The sequence below is a fragment of the Impatiens glandulifera genome, chromosome 7 (genome assembly GCF_907164915.1).
Source record: "Impatiens glandulifera chromosome 7, dImpGla2.1, whole genome shotgun sequence".
Lineage (NCBI taxonomy): Eukaryota > Viridiplantae > Streptophyta > Magnoliopsida > Ericales > Balsaminaceae > Impatiens > Impatiens glandulifera.
The window spans coordinates 38,690,007-38,713,327 of NC_061868.1; the positions used below are offsets into that span (position 1 = coordinate 38,690,007).

General features: G+C 32.7%; 3 protein-coding genes across 3 annotated transcripts; 1 reads left to right on the forward strand and 2 right to left on the reverse strand.

The window, feature by feature from the left end:
• The first annotated feature begins 6,580 nt into the window (after window positions 1-6,580).
• LOC124945044 (B3 domain-containing protein Os07g0679700-like) lies at window positions 6,581-10,613 on the forward strand. Its single transcript, XM_047485411.1, has 12 exons — window positions 6,581-6,874; window positions 7,025-7,151; window positions 7,352-7,433; window positions 7,505-7,606; window positions 7,691-8,202; window positions 8,327-8,423; window positions 8,527-8,701; window positions 8,805-8,881; window positions 8,975-9,342; window positions 9,405-9,518; window positions 9,583-9,650; window positions 9,717-10,613. Exons 2-12 carry the CDS (start codon window positions 7,039-7,041, stop codon window positions 10,442-10,444), a joined length of 2,436 nt encoding a protein of 811 aa, XP_047341367.1. The 5' UTR covers window positions 6,581-6,874; window positions 7,025-7,038; the 3' UTR covers window positions 10,445-10,613.
• Window positions 10,606-11,115, reverse strand: LOC124945045 (RING-H2 finger protein ATL74-like). Its single transcript, XM_047485413.1, has one exon. The coding sequence runs from the start codon at window positions 11,113-11,115 to the stop codon at window positions 10,606-10,608; it is 510 nt and encodes a 169-aa protein (XP_047341369.1).
• Window positions 11,116-14,684: 3,569 nt separating this feature from the next.
• On the reverse strand, window positions 14,685-17,628 carry LOC124945193. Its single transcript, XM_047485584.1, has 9 exons — window positions 17,342-17,628; window positions 17,177-17,239; window positions 17,042-17,097; window positions 16,799-16,892; window positions 16,656-16,716; window positions 15,721-15,802; window positions 15,574-15,629; window positions 15,129-15,192; window positions 14,685-15,021 (listed from the first exon to the last, which is right to left on the reverse strand). Exons 1-9 carry the CDS (start codon window positions 17,480-17,482, stop codon window positions 14,958-14,960), a joined length of 681 nt encoding a protein of 226 aa, XP_047341540.1. The 5' UTR covers window positions 17,483-17,628; the 3' UTR covers window positions 14,685-14,957.
• Window positions 17,629-23,321: the final 5,693 nt, after the last annotated feature.

Sequence of the window (23,321 nt, forward strand, 5' to 3'; positions counted from 1 at the left end):
AAAGAAAAACAAACCAAGATGTGGACCTTCGATCGTCTCGATCTCTAGAAAAGTCAGCATCCGCAAATCCTTACAAGACAAATTTTGCATATTTCTCGTAGAGTAGACCTATATCTAGTGAGGTATTAATATACTTTAAAATTTTCTTCGCTTCCTCGAGGTGTGGTTTTCTTGGCTCTTGCATGTATCGACTCACCACTCCAACTACATAAGCAATGTCAGACTTTGTTATAGTCAGATAAATCAGACTTCCCAAAAGAGCACGATACGAACGAGAATCTGGTAACATGTTCCATCGTCTCTACTGAGTCTGGGATTTACGTCGAGAGGAGTATAACTCTTTTTTCCATCTGTCATACCAAATTTATCTACCAACTTCTTTGCGTAGTTGATCTACGATACAAACAAACATTTCTCGAAATTTTCGATTCGTAAACCAAGGAAAGTTCCAAGTTCACCAAACTTCTTCATCTCAAAACGAAGTGAGAGCTCATCTTATAGCTAAGAAACCTCATCATAGTTAATGCCCGTCAAGATTATGTCATACACATATAAAAGTACCACCATCATCTGTCATTGATGCTTCTTTATAAATAGACTCGAGTCGGATTTTGAAGCTTTGTACCCACAAAACTGAAGATATTCTGTAATTTTTCCATATCAAGCACGCATGACTTGCTTTAATCCATATAATGTCTTCTTAAGTCTACATACTAACTGGTGACCATCCTTCTTCTTGAATCCATGTGGTTGTTCCATATATATTGGGCGATTAAGTTCTCCATAGAGAAATGCATTCTTGACATCCAATTTCCACAACTTCCATCGAGAACTTGCTGCTAAGGCCAACACAATGCGAATTGATGTCATCTTCACAACTGGATTGAATGTCTCCTCGTAATCTTCTCCATATTTCTACGGAATCTTCGAGCGACCAATCTAGGTTTATATTGATTTATGCTTCCATCAGCCTTTTGATTGATTCAATACACCCACTTATATGTGACTGCTTGAGTACTAGGAGGCTTTGGAACGACGTTCCATGTCTCATTCTTCTTGAGAGCGTGAATTTCCTCCTCCATTGCTGCCACCCATTCCTTGACTTTCTTTGCTTCATTATAAGAAGCGGGTTCCTCGTCGTCTATTGCGTTTGCCAAGAAACAAGAGAATGTTGTTACTAAATTATCATCCCTAAATCGATAGGGCCTTAGAATGTTCCTTTTTGATTGATATTCCCCATTCGGTTGTTGACTAATTCTTTCTGATGTGGATTTCCTAGTAAACTTTTTCTTTTAGCTCTTTCATCGACTGAAATATCTTGAGTTAAGTTAGGGCTCCCCTGTCATTATTATCACTACTAGAGGAGCTTCCCGTATGCGTGAGTATGGGAAGGTTAGTCTGAACAACTTCCTCAACATCCTTGATGTAGTACGAAGAGATTTCATCGAAAACCACACTCTCAACACAGTGCATTTGTGGGTTGATGAAACCATACACCGCCACCATTTTCTTCTCTCGTCATAACCAACGAACACGTACTTGACTTCCTTTGCATGTAATTTACTCCTTATCTTGTCTAGAATATGGACATAACAAGTACATCCAAAAACTCGAAAATGCTTAACACTTGGCTTAAAACCATAAAGTATCTCGAATGGAGATTTGAACTAATTTGGGCAAATTAGAGCTTGATTGATGACATGGGCAACACAACTCATACCTTCCGCCCATAATTACTTTGGTATATTCTTCATATGCAGCCACGACTTACAAGTCTATATAAGGTGTCGAATCTTTCTTTCGACAATTCCATTCTATTGTGGGGTCTCTAGATAGGAGAGTTCTCTTTTTATGCCATTTTACCTACAAAACAATCCAAACTCTTTTGAGCAAAATTCTCTACCATTGTTTGTCCGCAATACTCAACTTTTCCTATCTTGTTCTCCTTCTATCTTTTCATTGAACTCGAGAAATATAGAGAACACTTCGGAATTATCTTTCATGAAGAACACCCAAGTGAACCGGGAAAATCATCAAACAACAACATATATTTTTTTCCCGAGTATGAGGCAGTCTGAGTTGGTCTCATCAAGTCACTATGAACTCGATCCAAAGGACCCTTGCTTCTCGATACAGAGTTGTTGAATGGAAGTTGATGAGCTTTCTAATATTGACATTCTTCACACACACTACCCTCCTCGATTCTCAGATCGTTTGGTAGACTTTCGACAAGTTTCTTTCAATACATAACGCTAAGCTTAGTCATATTGAGATGTCCAAGCCTTGCATGCCATAGAAAGAATGTGCTTTTTTCGTTCACATTTTCGATGTACAAAGTTGATGCTGAAAGGATAAAAAGATCATTTACCTGAGTTCTATTGTGAACCACATCCATCTTGATCTCTTTCACGTTTCCTTAAAAACTCTAAATCATGTGGATCGAACAACACAAGATTTCCAGCATCTACAACATTTTCTACTAAGAAAAGTTCTTTCTGAATTTCTAGAACATGGTAGACATTCTTCAAAGTAATAGGTTCTCCCTTGCCGCTATTAATGACAACTGACCCTTCTTTTTTTAACTTTATGAACCAAATTATCTGCCGTGACAATGCCACCGCCCCATTATGAATTCGACTTGATGAGAATATGGAATCACCTTTAGTAACGTAATGTCTGCACCATAAATCAACGATCCACCTTTAATCGATCTCATGTTTACCATGAGACGCCTCTGTTTACTTTTCCTTCGAAATCATCACATCGACATGAAAAGCCTTATCCCAGTCCTCCACAACATGATGGTCAGACTTTTCTTTGAGATTAGAACTAGCAAAATTCATATCAGGGTTTGCCCCTGAGCCGGCCTGTGCTTAATCAACATAACATAAGTGTTTTTAAGGACGATACAATTATCGTAGTTAAACTTTTAATTACGGAATTTTTTACCACAGGAGATATCATTTATTTACGATAAAATATGGTGATTTTGTATAATAATTATGATATTTTCGGTGGTTAAATTTTTATTTATTATTGAGTCATTAGTGGTAAAAAAAAGTTAGTTTTTTTATTTATTGTCGAGTCATTAGTTGTAAAAAAAGTTAATACTCAATATTATAAAATATATAGTCACTAATAAATAAAAAGACGTTTTATAGCAATCCAAACATAATATTGATCATCTATAACTTATATAAGGTACAAATAATTTATGACAAGTAACCAAAAAAATATGGTCGTTGTTAATATATTAATTATAACACTTGCGCCACAAAAGTACAGCTTTTGCTTTTATTTTTGTTTATATGTATGATTTTTTTGTATTCTCTATACATCTAAAATTCTATACAAACTCAATAATACACAAAGTTTTGACATTCTCAAAAGTTATAAAAACTTATAATAATCTAAAATTTCATTCCATAAAAAATATTAACAAAAATTTAAAGCTACTGGAAAAAATAATTCTTATATATACTTTAGTTATACTTAGGAAAAATATTAGCGTTAAAGTCTATTTGCCCGTTTCAAAATGGTAGTATACATTATTATTAAAACTATATAAGAAAACTTTGTATCTAAAAAGGATTGTGACAATTTTATACCATATCATAAGCTTATACTAAAATTAAAAACATGCTAAACACTATTTTTAGCATATAACTTGTATTATCCGCAACAATATGATAGGTTTTTTTTGTACTTGCTACCTAACAAACTGCAGTGGTTCAAAAGTATTTATCTAAGCTTTTATAATAAAAAATTAGTGACATTCAAAGTTTTAAAAAGTCAAACTTTACTTTATAATATATTCCATTCAATACATTTAATAAATATAAAAATAAGTAAATACATTTTTTTTTGTGGAAATCAAATATGAGATTTTAATATATTAGATAGTCTCATACAAATATTTTTGTACCACTTAATTATTAACACATTATCCAAACAATGAATACAATCTGTGCTGCTTTATATCTTGGTTATAGTAAATAAGTAACATATATAAGCATATTTGTTCTTCAATTTTTTTATTCAAGAATAATTGAGATCTTTGTGATTCATTTGCAATGAACTTAACCATTTTTTGTATGGCATTATAATATGTATTTATTATACATTTATATATTTTGAAAATATTTGATGGAGTTTAACTTGAGTTTAAACAAGAAAACGCTCATATATTAAGTATTAGTTTTTGTTAAGTATTTCATATGAATATTAATTTATATGAGATAATGTTCTTCAACATAATAATGTAATTAAACATATATTTATAAATTTATTAATATTTGTTAGTCCCAATAACATGTTAAGAAAGTGTTTATGGACTAATGATAATTGATTCTCATTTTGATTAAAGCACTCACATATTTGGTTTTGAGAATGACAAGAATATAATAAAATATTAAATGAAATATGATTAGTGTGATACTTTGATTGAATGCTTGTGAGTTACAACTGATTTGTACATTAGCCTACAAAGAATATTAATTAATAGGTAACAAGTTTACTAACATCTATTAAAAATTATACTTTAAAGAAAAATTATATAAATAATAAGTTAAAATATTTTTATAAATGATCTAAAATATGAAAATCCAAAATTATTAGGTGATACTTGTTCGTTATAAATAAATGAAAAAAAGTTATAAATATTATAAAATGAACCATTATAGGAACAACGAAATTGAGAACAAAAGTAAGACCACGAATCTAACGTGACGGATTCTTATGAGAGATAAATAAAAAAAAAAAAATCATAAACATGGTCATTTACCCAAAATAAATAATATTCTCTCTAGCATATGACCATGTTCGTGAAACAAATCTCATAAACATTTTTCCGAACATTTTATCTTCCCTGCACATGGGCATGTTGGGGAGAAAAATCTCTCAAACATTACCATTTTCCTAATTTTTTTTCTGTCTCTCATGTAAATGTGACAGATCACGTCAGATTCGTGGTATTGTTTTCAGTACCTAAATCATTTCCATTCTAAAATATAAGCATAATAATGTAGAAAAACAAAATTTAAGTTGTGTTCGAAAGAACTTGCATGTGATAATTTAAATCACGTTTCAATATTTGATCGTTTAAAATAAAATATCCTCAAATATTGAAGTCTGTCAAAGTAAATTCCAAAATTTTGGGATACACATTTATGATAATTTGGCATGATCTCAAATTAAAAATATAAATTTGCAGCCTAAAGAATTTTAAATTAATGTTGGAAGTCATACCAACCTAAGAGTAGTTTAAGTGTTAAATTATTTTACTTAAAAAAACCATAAATTTCAAATTCTATTCACAATTAAATAGTCATGAGATTATTATAGTCATCTTGGAATAAACCATATCAAAGAAAAAAACAAAATTGGGATCATGTTAAGTTATTATTAACTAACTAATATAAATATATATATATATATATATATATATATATATAACAGTTTTTCTTTAAAAGGCTTCATCATAAAATATAATAAGCATAAACCAACCGTTTTATATTATATGATAAATGATTTACTATTTTTTGTTAAGCAATTAACAAGATTTATTACATTTGTAGTTGGACTTTCCCTTTAAATGAGAACGTCATCATGTCACAAACATGACGTCAGCAAAGCATTTGCAGTTGAATCCATATATAAAGATAATCAAATCAACGGTGTTGATGATCCTGCATTCTATCTGGTATGTAGAACCGGGAGTAGAGTGAAAAATCTCTCACCGAAATAAATAAGAATTTTGAGGATATTTCAGGTATTTCAATTCTTAAGCATGCCGAGGGATAAAAAAGCAAAAATTGGTGGCGCACTTTCAAATATGTAAGATGTCGTTTTTTTTTTAATTTTTATAAAAAATAATTTATCATTTTTTTTAAACAATCAAATCTTAAATAACCTAACATATTCACATTAAAGATAGCATAAAACAAAAATGAGACGTAATATCATCTAAATTAATTAACCCATTCTTCTTAATTAATTATCTTCCCACAAAATATTACTTAAAATAATTATCTCTTAATTAATACTTATTAGTGACTTATAGTTTCAAATTCTTATTTTGGATATAATCTAAATATCGGGGACAGATCACATATCTATGTAGAGACTCAACATATCCTAAAAAAACATTTTTTTAGGGTGCTAATGTAACATATCACTTAATTTCTTAATTTTTAAAAATTTAATACAATTTTTTAATCTAACTTTTTTTTTAAAAAGGACAAAAACTTATTTTTATTCCCCATGTTTTATTCACAATTTTTTTAGTTAGGTTTTTAAGGCATTCTAAATTCTTTTCAAACCGTTCCAACCGGATTCTCATCTCCTTCCTTACCTTTAAATAAAGTATTTATTATAATTAAAGAAAAGATTATAAACACATAGAAAACTTGTCTTTCTCAAAACACCCATGTTCATTTTTGTTTAAAGTAATGATTTTTAAATTTTTTTACAATAATATATTATAAATTTGAAAATTTATATTTTTAAATAATTTAAAATTGGTATGTAAGTACATTTTTAGCCGTTTCCTATGTTTTCTAGAATTTTATTTTGGAAGAAAAAAAAGGTCAAGTGTGAAGATGAAAGGTGGGAGAGAGATCGCTGAACCTTGAAGCGTTCGTGCATGCATACTTCTTCTCTCTATTTCGTTTGCTTCACTTCAAAATACAGCTTCTTTTGCAGTATTCCCCGGTCGTCGGTCGTCGGTCGTCGGTCGCCGGTCGCCGGTCACCGATCGCCCCTTTTACCACTAATGATCACCCAGTTCCAATATATGAAGATTAACGAGTAGACAGCCGCCATCCATCCTGTTTCAAACGTAGAGCTTCTTCTTCTTCTTCAATAACTTTGATAAGTAAGACACTTGTCACTTACTCGTACTATTTTCTTCGTTTGAAGCTGTTCTTTCATCTCCAGTTGACCAGTTAATTTGAGATAGTTCTTTTCTGCTTACTAATTTATCGAGATATTTGGGCAAATTTGAATTGGGTTTCTAATTTTGCAGTTCTGGGTTCGTCTATGGCATCAAAAACTTGTACAAATGGATTGTGCGGGACAACATCATCTCCTGAATGGAAAAAGGGTTGGCCTTTACGGTCTGGGGAGTTCTCCAATCTGTGCGACAAGTGCGGGTAATACTCAGATCGCAAACAATTAAGATCCACTCCTCTGAGATTTCTGTATCATTTCATCCTAATTATGTTTTGAACTTTGAGTTGAAGAATTTAGAGGAGAGAATCGTGATTGAAATTCTTTCAACTGTGTTTTTGGCTTCTGGATCTGTTATATATGCTTCTTTTTTTTGTCATTTGTTTTGTGCTTCTGATTGCAGATCTTCTTATGAACAACTAATATTTTGTGAAACATTTCACTCAAATGATTCTGGTTGGAGAGAATGCAGTTTCTGTGGTAAGGTATGTTCTTTATTCTAGCAAATTAACATGTTTTAGCTGCTGCATTTCCTAATTTCCTATTAATTTGGCAGCGTCTTCATTGTGGATGTATTGCATCGAGTTCATTACTAGAGTTAATGGATGGTGGTGGAGTAATCTGTATTGGATGTACCAAAGACACCAGACATCATTCTGTAAGAAAAGTCTTCTTTTTGCACATTCGTTATAAAGAACAACTCGTTGTTGCTAACTTTCGATATGATCTTGTATTGTTACAGTTCCCAAATGGTGAAGAGCCCAAAGTGGGAATTAGCCTGAAAGAATTGCTTCCATATTGTAATAAGGATACACGTGATGATGGTCAAGTGAAAGAGGAAGTTCTTCTGCCTCCAACAAGCATGAGCTTATCAGTTGGTTCTTCTCGAATTGCCAAAGTTAATTTTGGGATAAAAGAGATTTATGAATCTCTGGCTCACACAAGCTTGACCATTGCCTTGGCTTCTCCTTCAACTAATCCTAATCCTAATCCTAATCCTAGTTCCTTTCATGGTTTAGTTGAAGAAAGGGTAGCCGAGAAAACAAGTTCTTCCCTTCAACAAGTCCCAAAATCTCGTCATATTTTTCCCAGACTGCCCAAGTCAATTCTTTCCGCAGAATTGGAGGCTAATGCTGGTATGGCTCAGCCTATACGCGTGGCTAGGCCACCTGCTGAAGGAAGGGTTAAGAATCAGTTGCTTCCACGTTATTGGCCCAGAATTACAGATCAAGAATTGCAGGAGATATCTGGAGAGTATCCATGTTTTTTTTCCTCTTATTAATATTTTTATTTCTTTCTTGGTTGTTGTTATCTTTATGATTTTTGATAAATTAATGCAAGTTTAGTTGCCCCATTCCCTTAACTCACTAGTGCTAAGCTCAAATTCAACAATCGTGCCACTGTTCGAGAAGGTTCTTAGTGCTAGTGATGCTGGTCGAATTGGTCGATTGGTTCTTCCTAAAGCTTGTGCTGAAGTGAGTTTCTCAACATATAGTATACCATTGAAGTTGTGTTTTCATCACAATATCCTCGTTTTTCTAATTTTGGGTGAATATTTGTCTTTCAATGATTTTCCAGGCGTATTTTCCGCCTATCTCTCAACCTGAGGGACTTCCATTGAGGATTCAAGATGTGAAAGGAAAAGAATGGGTATTTCAGTTCAGATTTTGGCCAAATAATAACAGCAGAATGTATGTTTTGGAGGGCGTAACCCCCTGCATACAGTCCATGCAATTACAAGCTGGAGATACAGGTAATCATGTCTTTACAAAGTGTCTTTACCTTTGAAAGTACGTTATGGCTGAAATCCTTTGAACTTTTATGATAATTTGGTGTGAATTTCTTTTCTCTTGCAGTAACATTCAGCCGCATGGATCCAGATGGGAAGCTTCTTATGGGGTTCAGAAGAGCATCGAATTCTACAGCTTTACAGGTAGTGATAAAACTGGGGATCGATGTTCTTTCTTCATTAATTGAAATCTTGTAGGAAGTTGCAAAAGATTATTGATTTGATGGGTGTTTGCAGACAACGAAAGAGAGCTCTGACCCGCATATAAACACATATCCAAAACAGTTGAATTCTGGTGCTGGGGATTTCAGCTGGCTGGTAATGGAGAAGCATGGGACTGATATCAGAGAAGGTTTGATGTCGTCTTTAATGCATGTTCCAGAAAGGAAAAGAAGCCGGAATCTCGGGCCAAAGAGTAAAAGGTTGCTTATTGATAGCATAGATGCTCTTGAGCTGAAACTAACGTGGGAAGAAGCGCAGGATATTCTTCAACCACCAAACAGCTTAAAGCCAACTGTTGTCACTATTGATGACAATGAATTTGAAGAATATGATGAACCTCCAGTTTTTGGAAAAACAAGCATTTTTACTGCATCTATGTCGGGGTAAGGATTTATTTTTTTAATCTTCACATTTCTCTATATTTTAACTGGCATCGATGATGCAGTGAACAATGTCAGTGGACACAATGCGATGTTTGCTCGAAGTGGAGAAGGGTGTCTGCTGATATTCTTCTTCCTCCCAAATGGACTTGTCTCGAAAACGTTTGGGATCAAAGCAGGTCTGTTTTTTCATTTAAAAAAAAAAACTTCGAACAAGTTGGTAAAAACTTCTTTAATTCACAGGTCCTCATGCTCCGCTCCTGATGAACTGGGTCCAAAAGAACTCGAAATTCTTCTCAGACAGTACAAAGGTACTAAAACTTTCTATTTCTAGATGAATCATTATGAGACACATATTAACTTTAAACAACTCTCAGAGTTCAAGAAACGGAGAATCGCGATCAGCCATCGGTTAATGCAGGAACAAGGTTCACCAGGAGATCCCTCGGCAGTTATAGGTGACGAATCGAGCGAACCAGGAACCACATTGGTAGCAACAACCACAAAGCATCCCCGACACAGGCCAGGCTGTTCATGCATAGTCTGCATTCAACCTCCAAGTGGGAAAGGAAAGCACAAACCAACATGCACGTGCAACGTTTGCATGACAGTCAAACGTCGTTTCAACACATTAATGATGAGAAAAAAGAAACGCCAATCTGATCGCGAAGCAGAGATTGCCCAAAGAAATCAGTATGATCCCGAAATAGAAAGTCGTCAGTTAAATCTACCTCCACCTAACCGAGAAGACCAATCAGAGGCGGCGGCAGCAGCAGCAGCGGGTGAGAGTAGTGGAAAGGGACGATTAGATTTGAATTCAAAACCAGAAAGAGACAGGCAGGTGGTGAGTATGAGGAGTCTTCTTGAAGCTGCAAACCAACCTTTGGAGAATTACTTAAGGCAGAATGGTCTTTCCAGTTTGGTTTCAGATCAGCAGCAGCAGCAACAACCGAGTTCAGGATCATCACGGTCTGTGCAAGAAGCAATGGGGGACGATGAATGTGTTGTTGGATCGACTGTGGCGATTGGCGAAGAACAAGAGAGCGTTGATAACGATGATCTTGATCGAGCTCGCAGTGATCCTAATTGGTGCAACCTTCCATAGTATGGTTTTTTTTTATATACATGACAATTATTAGTATTATGATGACTTGAAATTTGAATATCTTTGTGATACAAGTATGGATTTTTATTTATTTATGACTAGCATGGTATATAATATAAATAAAAACAAATGTAAATATTTGTACAGAAAATGGGCAATATTTATACAGGCTCATCTCTCTCACGTGAACTGATCATCATCATCATCACCTCCGGCCGGGCAACCAACGGCTGCCGACAATTGGGACATGATGAATTGGTCAAAAGCCATCTATCTATACATTTCATATGAAACTCGTGATTACAACCGGGCAAGATTCGAATTCTCTCACCATCAACGAACTCTCCTAAACAGATTGGACAATCAGTGGCCGGAAAACTCACTTCTTTTCCGTAAACCGCCACAGGAATCTGTCTCAACACCCGTTTCTTGATTCCGGCAATACCCCTTTGCTCCTGCGCCGCCGTCTGTCCAGCCAGCCTGCGACGGCATCGGAGTGTGCACCGGACGATGGAGTTTAATCCCAGAGCGAATATCAATGAACAGAGTAAGGCCGATAGGATTATTACCATGTTGGTATCGAAGTTCGCCTCAGACTCCGCCGTGTACGACTGCGGCGACGACGACGACGACTCTGTTTGTAGAAGTCGGCGATGGGTATTCATTCCCATTTAAGATGGCAGACCCAGATTACAGCTCCGATGAAGTCAAATTTGAAGAGACCCAGATTAGAGATTTGATGAACTGAAATTTGAAAGAGAGTGGCCGGCCAATTGGGTGTTGGAATGAATGATTACAGTTTACGAGGATTGAGGGGGCGTTTTTCGATCGGCGTGCAAGATGGTCCTTAATGTGATTATTTAGAAAAATGTAGTCTTTATATGTATATAATATATTCAATCGACGGCGGAAGGTTCTTGATTTTCCGGCGAAACATTTAGCAACTAAGAATGAAGTTTGTTTGGGGCTTTGCTTCTAAATGGTAGACTATATATTTATATATATAGATAGAGAAAGAGAGGGTTAGTTTGATTCAATGTATTATTAATTTATTACTAACTTAATTTGATTCAATGTGATGGTTAATTTAAAAGATGTGTAATGGGTAAAGTAGGATGGTTCAATGTATAGTTTATTTATTGTGTTTTTTTTTCATACAAACATAGTAAAACTTATTCAAAACCTTTATTAAGATTATATTTTTTTTTAAAAATAGTAATGATAAAAATCGATTTAAGCAAACGGTAAAACATGATATAATAAAATCATAAAACATAAAAATAAGAAAAGAAAAAAAAACGTTACCCAACATATTATTAAGTTTGTATTTTTTAAGAAAAAACGATTAACTTATCAGACCGAACACCACCGTCTATTCAAAACAAATATCAGAAAACGATATTATGAATGATATAATTGGATGACTACGATCATTTAAAAATTCGACAATTTATCGTACATCAAATAATGTACCAGAAAACAATAAAAATGATGACCCAAATACATAATAACAATTTTTTGTCCATAAAAAAAATAATTCATAAGTATTAAACATTCTTTAGTCAATCAATTCAAATAAATTTATCTAATAAAATATTATTTATCTCCTTAAAAAGGTATTAATTCTTAAAAAAAAGGTTTATTATATTAAAAAATGAAAAAAAAAATTGTTTAAGCAAAACGAAAAAACATAATATGAAAAAGAATTTTTTTTATAGAAAAAATGGTACTTAATAAATTATCAAGCTCGTAAATTCTCGAATAGAACAATTAACTCACCGACAGACTATTTTGAACTAATTTCAGAAAATATCATAATGATAGTATTATAAATGATAAGCATCGAACGACTACGATTATTGAAAGTTCGACGATATTCACAAACTAGATAATCCATCAAAAAATAATTGGGATGATAACCTAAATATGTAGGTCTGACATATCAGCCGCATCAATTCAAATTTCTTAACAACTATCCAAAGACTCGGGCTTCACCCAATGAATCTTAGTAACTCCACAAAAGACTCCAAATACTAGTCACTCATCGACAATGCAAAAATAAGCGAGTTGTCGATTCAACCTAATTGTGACACATATGACTAGTCATAATACAACATTTTTCATGCACATATCATCCGTTATAATTCTACCATGAATAATGCTTCATTTAAATAACGAGATCTTAGATGAATATTTTGACTCCCAAAGTTTTTCTCAACAAAAATTAATAATCTTATCGAACAACTTGTAGCAATGTTCCAATGGAAACTATCCATATATTATTAATGCATAACGTTTTGTTTAGATGGTTACACTTGTTTGCGTCATACCAAAAATACTCTATTATGGGACGAAATCTCCATAATATTTAACCTCCCTCTAAATATTAATATTTTTTTTTAAATGAGACACAATTATTTAAATAATTCACATTATCTTTCACAACCAAAATTATTTAAATAACCAAAATGAAAAAGAGGGCGTTAAGAGACTTTTTAACATTAGTCAAAATTAATGATTTAGCTTATTCATAATAATTTTATTGTTCAAAATAATGTAGTAGTATTTTTTTCATAAAATGATGACTTATTTGCAAAGAATATATTGAATCAAACAACATGCATAAAAAAAGAAAAGAAATGATTGTCTATAATAATCTTTAGCAGGTTTGTATCTGGCCAACTAATCAAAGATCAAACCACCCTTTGTCTTTGGCTTTGGCTTTGACGTGATTTAACCGATATTCCATCATAAATTATTATTTTTCATTCAAATATTTAAATAACTCAAATTAGTTAAATATATATGTACTTTTAGGCTCAGTTTGATTGCACAACATTAAGTGTTAAGGCTAAGGAAACAATTTGTTTCTGGTGCTCGGTCTAGCTTGCAATAGTCGAATCAAACTGATCCTTAGTACCCTTATCAACTCAAACTGCTCCTTAAATTTTGGTCTTATCATATAATATCAACCCTAAACCTAATCTAGATCCTTATAAAATGTAATTTCAATAATTGAAGGATATATATTATATATACATATATAATAGTGGAAACTATTTGTTGCTGGTAACATTTTATTGAACTGGATTATAAAATTATGTAATGACTAATAAAATGGGTGTCACTCTCATTGCAATAATATTAAAAAAAAAAACAAATTTATGTCCTATTTCACTAGCCTAACTACTAATTAGTGGCTAAGTATATCTTTATAGCTAGTGTGCTTGGTTCACTTTTTTACCTAATGAAATAATTAATGATGCCTAAACAAAGAGACAAGAATACCTATCATCCAATTCCTTGTCTTATGGAGTAGGATTGATTTTACTTTATTTGAAAATACTTTTGTTTCAATTTATTTACCAAATGTTTGGATAATGTTATTTAAACAACTTTGTTTGATTCTTGGTTATAAAAATATAAAGTGTTATGGTTTTATAAATTGGTTGATAAAGAGATACACCAAATTAGTATAGATGCTTATGCATTTTGATGATGTAACTAATTTTGTATTATAAAATTATTGGAACTTGTATTTTCAAATGAAAGCACACTCTATATAGAAGAAAAATAAATGTGCATTGAATTACTTTTAGTTAGTTAGTTGGAGCAACCAACATCATGTAGAACTTGTTTACTTTTTCTTTGGAGAAAAAAAAGGTAAAGTTCACATTGATTAGTTTTAAACATTACAACATTTTAAGGAGGCATTTAATAAATGGTAATAACAAATTTTTCTTACTTATCTTATAATTTTTTTTTTTTTATGAATTCTTTATTATTTAAAAATTTATACACAAAATTCTAACACACCAATGTAGCACAATGATAATAGTTGACTTAAAAAATAAAAATGTCATGAATTCAATTTTATCGGTAAACACTTTGAGTTAAAGATGTGGTGTTATATTAGTTCTCATTAATTAAAAAAATTATTTACCCAAAATTCATCCTATTTTCTTCAACCATAAAACCACTAAACTAAAACATTATAAGAAATGATTGGGAGAGAAAAAGATGTATCACAATCTAGAAATGATTGGGAGAGAAAAAGACGTATCACAATCTGATTGACCAAAAAAACAATAAAATTTCTCTACCTTCACCCTTTATTTTTTTTTTCTAACCAGTGATACAGTGACATATCATTCCCTCTCCTCAGTAATTAAACCAAACAAAAATTCAAATAACCTATTTTTCATCAAACAATAATTAAAAAGAAACAAATAATCAAACATCAAATAAGCCCTTGAGTATGAATTACCAATGAAAATAGCATTAAATGCACCATTTGTTACAAGGAATAGTTACATATCCTATGATATCTCAATAAGGTATCCTTTTTTAATCCTTTCTAAAGCCTATTTCACAATCTCCTCTTTTGTCTAAACAGCAAATGATATCTGCTTACATGATGAAATACTTAACTTTGGCGTTTCACAAAAAAACAAACAAAGAAGCTACGATTTCTTGACACAAACCGGGCGAAACATTTGCAACAGTTCATTGGTCATTCGACCTTAGCTAATTCTCCGCTTGACATACTGCTTTGTATCACGGTCTCCTGCACAAACCTGGCATACAATAGATGATGAAGTTATCAGGCTGGCAATTCTGAATGTTTAATAATAGTATTGTAATTATTTACAACATATAATTGCTGTAAATGCTAACAAAGCACCTCGAAAATTTATCTCTAGAAGACTGCAAGACGTAGATGGATAGAATTAAAGTCATCATAAGCCCTGTTCACAGCCACCACAAAATATTAGAAAGCAGAAATACCAAATACAACGAGCCTTAAACTTATATGATAAATTGACCTAAACTTTGTTGATGAATTCCAACTAACTCAAATTTCAGCAATACCATTCCCTTGAATTTTATATGAAACTCAGATAGATGGATGTTGCATGTGTTTTATGTGAAGTTATGCCCAAAGCTGATATCTATTAAGACGGCCAGAACCGAACAACAAGCAAAAAAAATAAAAAATGAAAAGAGTGGGATTTAGCTTAAACACAGTCATTTCACAGCTTTTGCCCACTAACTTCAATTGATAAATTCCTCCCACCTATGCAAATATAGAAAAAAGGAGAAATGTTGTGTTCAAAGGACTACGATACCTGATCCAAACAGAACATAAAATCCAGAAACCACATCTATCTCGGATTGCTCATCCCTGTCATGAATCAAAGTATAAGGAGCTTAAATTCTTTATCATACAACAACAAATAAAATGCCCATATCAAAGATTTACATGTATAACTGACCATGTGTATCTAGCAAGAACGTGTTTTGGCCAATGTTCTTGATCCCAGAATTGTTTTCGAATGTCTGGGTGCATTTCAACATCTGCATTATTAAGATTTGTGCTAATATTATACATGCATTGAAACACAAGTCACATGTGTGGTCTATCAATTCCGAAAAATAAGCGTGGCAAAGGATATAAAGGAAGTAGGCATAGCCTTTCATAACAAGAGAACTGGACTGTGCTAATCATATTCAGAAATTGTGAGATTGGATTCTGAGATTAACTTCTAGACTAATCAAGGTTTAAATCCTTCACATAATAGATAAAAAAAAGACCTTTATCTGCTTTAAATTGATACTTGCAAATTCATTGAAGAACAATCTACTCAACTACAATAAGTGGCGGTTATATAATATTTTCCATTTCTGGATTTCTGTCTCAAACAGAAGAAAATGCAAAATAAACATGATATTATTATCCCAAACCATGACTGACTTCTTCAAAACAAATTCTAAGATATTCCATACTAATCAACATTCTTTCCCTAGTTCTCACCACTAAGAAGATATCACTAAAACATTACTCATCCATTAAGAAGACAGTATTTGGAAGGCATCAACTTGAAGACTTTTTCCCCAACTTGAAAACTCAACTAAGAAAACGTTGAAAACCCAGTTTTTTTGTAAGAATATACGAGTACAACAGACAACTTTGATGTCATAGGTGTGTACATTTGCAAGACTCTGAATTATGCGAAAACTATAAGTCTCGTGTAAGTCTTCAATAATTACGCAGTATACATTTATTCTCTCCTCAGTTAAGCATGATAATGAAACAAGACCGCAGATGGATCCCATTCTAGCAAAAACAAATGAAGTACACAATTGTCCACATTGACAGTTTGGTAAACATCTGCGCAATCAATGAAGAAATAAGAAATGGTCTACATACACTTGTGTGGCATGTCCACAACTTTGGCAGTGATGCCTAGCAAATCACCCCCAGCATATCTCTGCAATAAATTTCTTCACATTTGAATAAAAACAGTTCTTATAAAGCTTAATTGCATCCAAAATTGTTGTTTCGACTCTTACCAAATGAAAATCAATCATTGGAACCTCCGAACTCTTCCTATTGATTACTAAAAGCCATGGAACCAAAAACTTCTCTTTTCCAACTTGAAATGATCTGCACCACATAGATATGTAATCTATGAGAAGCAATCACATTCAAAAATGAAAGGATTTTAATGAGGAACATCATTCCTCATAAAAAAAGAAAATCAACATTATGATCCTAACACAATAGAACCAGTGAATTCTAAAGAATGGTCTCACATTTTGTAAGGATCAGCACCAGTGAAACCCGTTGGCTTTGGTATTGGTATCAAAACCTACAAATTCGGAGAAAAGAATTAGAAAAGAAAGAACCCTAATCTTTTTCTTCAAAATATAAACCAACAGAAGGGTTACCTCTCGATTCACGGAAAATATAGGGCAGTGACGGCCAATCATGTCATGCCAGACTGTTCTTGACTGATAGCAAATAGAAGAAACAGATCAGGTCATATAAACAAGCGGAAAGCATTCAAAGAAGGGTATAGAAAGATGAAATGGGATTTTGAGAATAGTACGAACAGAATGGTATTGACCCATCTTGCTCATTGGAATGATATCACCGGGTCTGTAGGCGAGAGAAGGGTAAGCCGTAATCGCAAATAGAAGTATTGAGCTGTAGATTCTTATGCCGATGGTGGTAATTCTGCCATTTCTAGCCATAACCAACCAAGAAGAGATTTAAGTGTTATACTTTTCCGGCAATTTCACTCCGATGATGATCAGATCTGATCAAAGGAATCAAATGGCCGTCAACGGCGGAGCTTAGGCTTTGTCTGTTCGACCGTGTTGGATTCAATCTCACTTCAGAGTATTTTTATTTTCTTTAAAATTAAAAAATAAGTAAATGTAAATTTTTATTGAGATAATATTATAAATCATATTTTAGCCTAGATGTTTAAGTATCTTTTTAATAGCTATATATATTTTTAAAAGAATACCTTTTGAGATTAATCCTATGTTTGTGCATAAGTTGTAGGCTCCCCTTTTTTTAGTTTATTTGGATAATAGCTCAAGAATTTCATTATAATTGTATCATGAATAGAAAATTTTATTCAATTTGTGATTCAATTTGTGGGTAATGTCATCCTCAATATTCGGTTATTGAAAACTTTGTATAAAAACAAACAAAAATTACTAGTTCTGTTGAATTGAGTTAATGAATTTTATTTTGATTATCTTTTAATATATCATTTAGTTTGAAATGAATTATAGGAAGGGATCGTAATCGATCGATACGTTTACTCTACAACGTTATTATTATAATTGGGAATCGCATCGAAAAAATTAATGAATATGGTTAGTGAACTAATTGATCTCTTGAAGATTACCGAGTTCGTTAACGTTAGTTTTTTTTATTTGTTGATATAAACATGTTTGTTATATTTTTTATAATTAACAAAATAAAGGGTGTGTAAGGGCCAGTCTATGTACACGTGTCAAGAGACACGTGGCAATATGGAGAGACTATCGCGAGGAAACTCGAGGTTCGATGCGATTCAACCTTGGTTTGCGTGTCAGAAATATTTTAAAATGAAACATTTAGTTTTTAAATTTTTTTGAAAATACCTGAAGGCTGAAGCGGTAAAAAATTAATTATGTAAAAATAATTAATCATTTGTTCAAATTTGATATAATATGGGTGACTAAATAACAATTTAACCTGAACCCGATTTAAATTAATTAAACACAATCAATTTAAAGATTATTTATTTGAAAATCAGAGTCGTCAAGAGATTTTATGAAAATCAATAAAATGATACGTGTACAAACGTATTTATACTAGAGTTTCTAAAAAAATGGTGGTTCGTTGTCTATTTACGCTCGGAAAAGGGCTTTTGTACTATGTCCTTCGCGCCTGCCTAAGGTTGGTTTTCAAAATTCTTCTAAAATAAACAAAGTCTAGCTTTCATTAATCTAATTATAACATTCCTTATCTTTAATTAGTAGTCTAGGGGTCCTAAATGAGGATAGACATTTAAATAATTGTACAAAATTATTTAAAGAATGGGTGTGTACCTGTTGCATCGACGTTCAGATTTAATAAAACCTGAAAATATCATAGAAGAATGTCAGAATTTAAAAATAAATTCTACTCGGGTTCTTATCCAAAACATTGGTTTAGGAAATATCCCGAAAATATAAAAAATCTCTTTTTATGACCTTTTGAGATTATTTAAAAATGGGTTCGGGTTCCAAAATTACAAAATAACTTTAGATTTTGAAAAGTAGAAGCAAACAGGCCTTAGGACTGGAGTCCTAGGGTCTGGATTCGGTTTGGCCGATCTAAGCTCGGTCGGGCTTGGTCACGGCTGGTGTGGTTCGGACCATGGTTTGGTCGCAAGGGTTAAAGGACCGAAGGGCACAGTCCTAGGCTCGGGAGGCTTAGTCCCGAACTCGGGTAACTTGGTCGAAGATCAGGGAGGCTTGATCCCGGGTCAAGACTACCGGTGTAGGTGCTCGGTCCTAGGGCTAGGGTTAGGGTCAAGTTGACTAATCCTAGGTCAAGTGAGGGCTCGGTCCTAGGGTTAGGTTTATTGGTTCTAGTCTAAGTGAGGGCTTGATCCTAGGGTTAGGTTTATCGGTCCTAGACTAAGTGATGGCTTCGTCCTAGGGTTAGAAAGCTCGGTCCTAGTCCTCGGTCCAAGGGTTAGAAAGCTCGGTCCTAGTCCTCGGTCCTAGTTGAAGAACACCGGTCTTGCTCCATGGTTCTAGCAGAAAATCGTCGGTCCTACTCCACGGTCCTGGCTGAAGAACATCGGTCATGGTAGAAAATCGTCGGTCTTGCTCTACGGTCCTCACAAAATATCATCGGTCTTTCAGAAGTTCATAACTTTTGATTGATGAAATCATGATCCGTAAGCTATAGTAAGTTTATATGATCATGAAGAACAAAAGCCCTAACATAAATCACGATTTTGAAGCCCTTACAAGGATCAATTTTAAAGCACCATTTATAAGTCAAATTTTGAGATATTTCAAATTATGTCATTTCAAGGCTTGATTTTTGTTCCATTAGCTTTAAAACGATAAATATAGTTGATCTAAACCAAAACAAGAACATCATAACATCATTAGAACATTTTTTGAAGATTGAATCAAAATCTAAAATTTTTCAAAAACTCAATTTGATCAAACATGATCAAAGTGATGAAACAGTTGCTTGAAATTCATCCTAACATGTTAACAAACATGTATAACAACTAATTGGATCAACAAATCCAGATTAAAAAGTAAGAACATAAAATTTCAAAATTCAAAATTTTCAAGCTTTTTTTTTTCAAATATTCAGTTTTATTAAACATGATTACAGTTATTTAGAAATCATTCAAAATTGTTTACAAACATATATAACAACTATCTAGATAAAAAAAATATTTAAACCAAGTACACAAAGATTCGAAAAATCAATTTTCAAGCTTTGATTTTTAAATTTTTTGATTCAGGTTGATTTGATCGATTCTTTTTCAACAGAAAACTCATATATGATATATATAATGATTCCCAACAAAGAAATCACACAATCAAACATAAGAACACGATAAAACTGAACAAACAAGAAAGTTTGAAAAAATTGAAAATTTTCAATTACAAATCTAAATTTTCAATTACAAATCAAAATTCAAGACTTCTAGATTCATACCAACAAATGGAGAACACTCCTATGAGGTGTTGGAAGCTATCCAGAAGCCTGGATCGAAGCTTGAATCACCGGAGAAAATTTTGACAAAAACTTTTCTTGACCGGAATCTTCAAATCTTCGTTCAAGGTGAATTGATGTGTAATTCTTGGATATTGTTTAATGGATTGGTCTACAGACCTTGGGGGAGTATTTATAGGGTGGATAAGTCGATCGAGGAGGGTTAATTTGGGACGAATTTAACCTCCGATGAGCTTATCTCTAAAACCCTATCCGGCAGCTGACAACCTTATCTACAACAGAATAAGGCTGGAGGATAAGGGGGAAACGTAGACGCTGACGAGAGGGTCACGTGGCCGAAAAAATCAAGGAATTTGATCGCATGTGGAGGAAGCTAGAGCTTCTAGAAGGTTGGACGTCGGCGATGTCGCAATTCTAGCGAAGAAGACGAGCAAAACAACGTCGTTTCGTGTAACGGGACGCCGAGTTCCATCTAGTTCTGTTCGGCGTCTGCGGTCAGCCTGGTTGTCTAACAGGGTTAGTCTATCCCGTTAGTTGATTCAGTGCGGGCGCGCGCGCTTGACTCCTTTACATCCGGCTGCGTGAGAGCTTTTAGGTTGTTGGATGAGAACTGGACGCTCATCTGATGGTCCAGAATCCTACTAGAGAGATTGGACATAATTTCAGCTACACAGGATTATTAAATTTTATTTTTATTTAAAAGGTTATTAAAAATCGATTTTTAATTCTTTTAAATTCATTTCTTTACCAAAACTTTCACAAAAAATATTTCTGGAATCATAATAACAATTATGATCATTTTTTTTTGGAGAATTTTGAGGTATTTTATTTAATTGGTTTAAGTCATGAATGAAACATAAATCATGAATAAATCATAGTTAAATATTTTTAACCCCTTCCTTGGTCTAATTTGGGTAAAATAAATACAATATTTTATCCACAAATTAATTTTGAAATTTTTGAAAATTTCCTTAATTAGGGTTTAATTATCACAATAATTAACCTTTAATTAGGTTTTAATTATTTCTTTAAATTATTTTGAATATAAAAATCCAAAATATTATTTTAATATTATTAAATATAATAATATTATTTGAAAATAAGGTAAGTCAAATCTTCATAATACTTAATTGACTTGATTATTACTAGGGATGGCAACGGGTACCCTACCCGACGGGTAGTGAAGTACCCATCCCCGAACCCGATTTTCATTTCACTACCCGACCCCGACCCCGACCCCGAACCCGACGGGTATCTCTACTTCTATACCCATTCCCGATTTGTCGGGTACCCGATCCCCGACGGGTACCCCATTACCCGATTAAATTACTTATAAGATTATAAAGTTTGAAAAAAAAGAAACACAACTTTAATAAATAATTTTAACATTAATAATATCAAAATATTAAAAATAAAAATAAACCATTACTTATCTACCTCATAATTTTGTAAATCTTGAAGAAGATAAACTAGAGTGGAAAAAAAGTAGAATGAACATTGAAAAAAAACTAGAGATTGAATATAAAGAATTATGAGAGAGAGTAATATTTTGTTATTAAAATAAAAATTGAAGTTATGTAGAGAAATATTGTTTTGGAAATATAAAATAATTAAAGTTGGAGTGTAGTGTATTTATGATTATGGTTGGTGTGAAGTGTGAATAAGATCAAATTAAATGATGCATATTTATGATACATTTGCAATGATGAAGCATTTTTGAAAAGTCACACATTAAACTTTAATAAAAAAAAATCAATAATATTAATATAACCGGGTATCGGATATCGGGTTTGGGTTTCGCACACTCCCCATCCCCGACCCCGTACCCGACCGGGTACCTTCTCCCTCTCCCCATGCCCGACCTCGACCCCGAACCCGATTTAAAATACTCGAACCTGACTATCGGGTACCCACGGGTATCGAACATACGGGTACCCATTGTCATCTCTAATTATTACTAAGAAGAAAAGCATATGATCTCACATTATTAATTTCATTGTATAAGTATGTTTGATGTCAATTTAGGCATTCATATTTTTTATTTCGTTATACGGAAAAAGATTTTTTTTATATCATAATATATATATATATATATATATATATATATATATATATATATATATATATATATATATATATATATATATATATATATTTCAACGGATGTAGATGAAAGAGTATCAATCATTTCTTTATGTTGATGGAGTCCTCTTTAGATCTTACCATCCAGCTGACCTTCCGTTTCAAAATATTTTCCAATTTAACGGAATGGTAGTTTTCAATCTCATTTGACCAATTTTGGATTATGAGCACTTTTAATTCATACTCTATTGACTTTGTCAATTTCAACTTAATTTATGTCTCGTCCTTGCAAGTTTCTTCTGACTATTTTTTTCTGACAAAACTTCTTGCAACAGGAATAAAATTGATCTTCATCCAATTGGATAATAAACTTATATTATTTATATAAAATATTTTTATAATTTTGTTTAAACATTTTTTATAATCAATTTTTTTTTTAAAACCTAACCACTCATCTACTTATCATTTATATTATAATATCAATCAAGTGATTTTATAAGCATAAAATACAATGTCCCACATTTTGTTTTTGTTAATTTTTATAAGAAAAATTTAATGTTAAAGGATGAAGTTTATTTTTAATATGAATGGTGATATTGAAAAGATAATAAAAATGTATTTGTTATTTTTGTTTTAAAGATGACATGATTTGTGGCTTTATTAAATTCAAGTTTTCTCCTCTTTTAACCTAATGATAACAAAATGTGGATATTCCTAACCTCCTCGAGGTCGTGGGTTCGAGAATGTGAGGCGACAAGT

Bases quoted from the DNA above. Each gene is read 5' to 3' on its own strand.
- LOC124945045 (XM_047485413.1), bottom strand. From the start codon at position 11,115: ATGGGAATGAATACCCATCGCCGACTTCTACAAACAGAGTCGTCGTCG.
- LOC124945193 (XM_047485584.1), bottom strand. From the start codon at position 17,482: ATGGCTAGAAATGGCAGAATTACCACCATCGGCATAAGAATCTACAGC. The intron at 17,240-17,341 runs GTTCGTACTATT...ATTTGCTATCAG, and splicing joins AGATGGGTCAATACCATTCT to TCAAGAACAGTCTGGCATGA. The intron at 17,098-17,176 runs GTAACCCTTCTG...CCGAATTTGTAG, and splicing joins TATTTTCCGTGAATCGAGAG to GTTTTGATACCAATACCAAA.
- LOC124945044 (XM_047485411.1), top strand. From the start codon at position 7,039: ATGGCATCAAAAACTTGTACAAATGGATTGTGCGGGACAACATCATCT. The intron at 7,434-7,504 runs GTATGTTCTTTA...TTAATTTGGCAG, and splicing joins AATGCAGTTTCTGTGGTAAG to CGTCTTCATTGTGGATGTAT. The intron at 9,651-9,716 runs GTACTAAAACTT...AACAACTCTCAG, and splicing joins TCTTCTCAGACAGTACAAAG to AGTTCAAGAAACGGAGAATC.